Source organism: Myotis brandtii, unplaced genomic scaffold (genome assembly GCF_000412655.1).
Source record: "Myotis brandtii unplaced genomic scaffold, ASM41265v1 scaffold1077, whole genome shotgun sequence".
Classification (NCBI taxonomy): Eukaryota; Metazoa; Chordata; class Mammalia; order Chiroptera; family Vespertilionidae; genus Myotis; species Myotis brandtii.
In genome coordinates this window covers 1,020,522-1,024,207 of record NW_005353666.1, presented here as the reverse complement: position 1 = coordinate 1,024,207, position 3,686 = coordinate 1,020,522, and the positions used below count along the sequence as shown (strand labels likewise).

At 63.1% G+C, this 3,686-nt stretch overlaps 1 protein-coding gene across 1 annotated transcript in view; it reads left to right on the top strand.

Annotated features, from left to right (window-relative positions):
• The window catches only part of LOC106726663, a 59,278-nt gene that overhangs the window by 22,697 nt on the left and 32,895 nt on the right, over nucleotides 1-3,686 (top strand). The window contains exons 3-4 of the mRNA XM_014542384.1: nucleotides 1,777-1,886; nucleotides 2,419-2,548. Coding sequence (XP_014397870.1) covers nucleotides 1,777-1,886; nucleotides 2,419-2,548 — 240 coding nt within the window. The remainder of the gene's footprint in view (nucleotides 1-1,776; nucleotides 1,887-2,418; nucleotides 2,549-3,686) is intronic.

Below are 3,686 nucleotides of genomic sequence, written 5' to 3'. Positions count from 1 at the left end.
TCCGTGTGTGGAGCATCCGTGTGGAGCATCCGTGTGGAGCATCCATGTGGAGCATCCGTGTGGAGCATCTGTGTGGAGCATCCATGCCCCACTCGCTGGCCCCAGAGGCTGGGCCTAGGAGAGGGAGCTGGGGCCACTCACAGAAACAGGCGTCCTGTCAGTAACGGGAAGTGGGAGCGGCTGTGGAGGGGGAGGGGAGGATGTGGCACAGTCCCCGGTTCCCGCGCTCTCCGAGCCTGTGGTCGGAGCTGAGGAACCTAGCCCCTCCCCCGGGCATAGTCCCGCCCCGCGCACATCACCCGGGGCTGGGCTCCTAGCACACGCGTGCTGCAGGCGGGAGACATCACTTGGAATGTCGTGTACTGCGACAGGGAAACTTCAATCCTGCAAAACTGAACTTTCAATGCACAACAAATAATTGTCCTCAAGCTCCAGCCCGGGGTCGAAACCACCTCCCCGCGCACCTGGCGTCCCACCGCACACGGACGGCCGCCTGCAGGCGGTGTGATGTGAGAACCTGCGCGTCCGCTCTCCTCGGGAGCATCTCGCTGGCACGCAGTTTGTTCGGACGCCGGAAGACGGTTCTAGCTGGGGGGGGGGGGGGGGGGGGGGGGTCTCAGTGTTCAGCGCACGTTGAAGACCTGGTACCGAGCTTTCCCTCTGGGTCGTTGGGAGGGATTTGCGTGTCCGGCTCCCGGTCGGGGTGATAGGCGTTCTCCACGGACGGTGCGCTTCCGAGGCTCCCGTCGCGCCAGCGAACACGGAGTTGCACCCAGTCGTGCGCGTCCTAACGCTGGGCAGGCACCTGGAAGCAGTCGGGAGGGTCCCTTTAAGCCAGGGCGTCGGTTTAGAATACGGCCACTGTTCCCCTGCATTCTCGGGTGGGGCCGAGCGGGCAGGCCCCGGGCCCGTGGCCGCCATGGATGGGTGAGGGGGCCGTCGGGTTGGGGTGCTGAGGATCGGGCTCCTAGTTGAGGGATTGAAGAGTTCGGGGCCAAAGCACAGACAGCCATTCCCTGAGAGAAACGAGGAGAAAGTGCCGTTTTCAGGGCCCCGGGAGCGAGAAAGGCAGCCACGTTCTGCTCGAAACTTCCGTAAACCCGGCCGAGGACGCGAGGACCGGATTATTCGGTTTTTTAGTTTTGTTGCTGGAAGATTCGAGCCTCTTCCCTGAGGAAAATGACACTTGAACCAGCTCATCTCTCTCTCTCTGTGATAAATTGTTCATTTGTTAAATTTTTTAAAACTTGATTTTAGAGAGGCGGGGGTAGAGGGAGTAACATCGATCGCTTGTGTCCAGTATGAGCCCCAATCGGGAATCAAACCTGCAACCTTTTGGTGCACGGACGATGCTCCAGCTACCGAGCCCCGGCCAGGGCTAAACTGCTCAGCTGTAGCTGGACGTTAGTGATAAATGCGTTCTGTTTCGATTTGAGTTGCTGCCCAGATCCACCCCCGCCCCCTGCCCACTGTGTCTGTGCTCGACAGAGTCCGGACCTCCTTCCCCGTTGGCCTCAAGCCTTTTGAGGAAGAGCCTGGTCTCCTTAGGACGGATGGACGGACGGACGGATGGACGGACGAGGACGGGAAGTCAGCGGGGGTGGGGAGCACGCCCTCCCCTCTCAGGAGCCTCAGCTTTCCTGTTTTGCTCTGTTTCCAGTTGCCCTGAGCCTCGTGGGACAGGCGAGATGGTCCCGCGTGTCCCCATCGAGGCTGTGCGCTAGGAGGCCCTGTCCTAAGGCTCCGCCTCTCAGAGCTGCTGGCGCCTGGGCCTAGCGGCGGCAGCATGGCCCCAACTCTCTAGGAGCCGACGTGTGGCTCCCCCCATCCAAGCCTCTCCGCTCCCCTGGAGGCGCCAGAAAGCCAGCCATCAGCACAGCGGCTGGGTGTGCCCGGGTGTTTAGGGGGTGTCTGATGGTGTGTTTAGGGGTGTCTGATGGTGTGTTTAGGGGTGTCTGATGGTGTGTTTAGGGGTGTCTGACCTGGTGTGTTTAGGGGTGTCTGATGGTGTGTTTAGGGGTGTCTGATGGTGTGTTTAGGGGGTGTCTGACCTGCTGTGTTTAGGGGTGTCTGATGGTGTGTTTAGGGGTGTCTGATGGTGTGTTTAGGGGGTGCCTATTCAGCTCTGTGGACTGAGACCCTAAGATTCCACTGATGCAGCCCCGACCCCTGAGCCAGCGCTGACGGCCAGGTGCCCGGTGAGTGTCTGTAAATTAAAGCGTTTCTATGGGTTGCCGAGGAGAGGCCGTGTGGGCCATTCCGTGGTGTCCGGCCACCCGCTGGCCGTTTCTGGGTCCATGTGGAAGCACCGAGCAGGGAGGTGGGCGTGGTGATAAGGGTCCCTCACACTCACCGGAGGAGTGGGGTGGGGGGGGCTGGCACCCGCCTCCCGCCTCCTGATGGCCCCCTTCCCGCCAGGATGCTGGGGGCTCACATGGAGGCCAAGCCGCTCACGGACACCAGCTGCCCCGAGGACCCCCAGGCCGGGACCGACCCCCAGGAGACGGCCGAGCTCCCCAGGGAGGACAGCGGGGCCGCGGAGGTGCTGGTGAGCCGGGCGGTGCTGGGGCCCCATCTCCGGGCATGGGGAACCCCATCCCCAGCCGTCCCCCGTCCCGGCGTGCGGTCTCCCCCTCCTCCTCTCGCAGGGCTTTAGTGCTGCTCCGCGGGGCTGCTCTGCAGGTCGCTGACACCCGCCTCTGTGGGGGCCTGCGGAGCTTCACCTCCCGACGGGGAGAGGCAGCGCCCCGACCCTGCCACCAGCTTCGTGCCCCATCCAAGAGGAGCGCAGCCTTAGCGACTGGGCCGGACACGGCGGGGCGTTGACTGACTTCACTCGTCCCACCAGCCCCCCGGCCCCCCAAACTCTGCAAGCTGCCCACCTGACCTCTGAGCAGAGTGTCTGCGCCTCCCCACACGGTTTCTGAGTGTAGACGACCCTGTCGTCCCCGCCCACTGAGTGGCCTGTCCAGTGGCCGTGGCCACACCGGGCGGGACTGTCCCTTCTGGCCACGCTGTTTGTCCTCCAGACACAGGGGCCAAAGCAGGGCCCTGGGAGAGCTGGTGTCGGGGGGAAAGGCCGAACTCCAGCCTCTAAACCGCGGCCGTTACCACACGACCGGGGAGTCCGCTCCTGCTCCCGGGACTCGGGAAGCGCCGGCCCCGGCTGTGGTCATAACGGTGCCGAGTGTTCATGCGCATCCGCGATGGGCGAAGCCACGGGAGGCGAGCCCAACGCTACGGCCGGTGGCCGACGTCACCTGCTGCCCTCTGTGGAGTAACGCGAAACAAACTCCACTTAGTAATAAAGATGGAGCCCTGGCCGGTCTGGCTCAGTGGATGGAGCGTTGGCCTGTGGACTGAAAGGTCCTGGGTTCGAGTCCAGTCAAGGGCACAGGCCCGGGTTTTGGGCTCGATCCCCGGGGGGGGCGTGCAGGAGGAGGCCGATGGATGATCCTCTCTCATCGTGGATGTTTCTCTCTCCCTCTCCCTTCCTCTCTGAAATCAATAAAACATACGAAAAAACAACAATAATAATGAAGGTGGATGCAGGCATTAGTTCCACTCAGCTCCTCACGGCTGGAGGCCCGGCCTTGGCTGAGCGGCCCGGTGCCAGGGCCGGGCCTGTGACGCCGGCCTGTGCTTTCTCTTCCCGACAGCGGTTACAGCGGCAGGTGGCCGGGCTG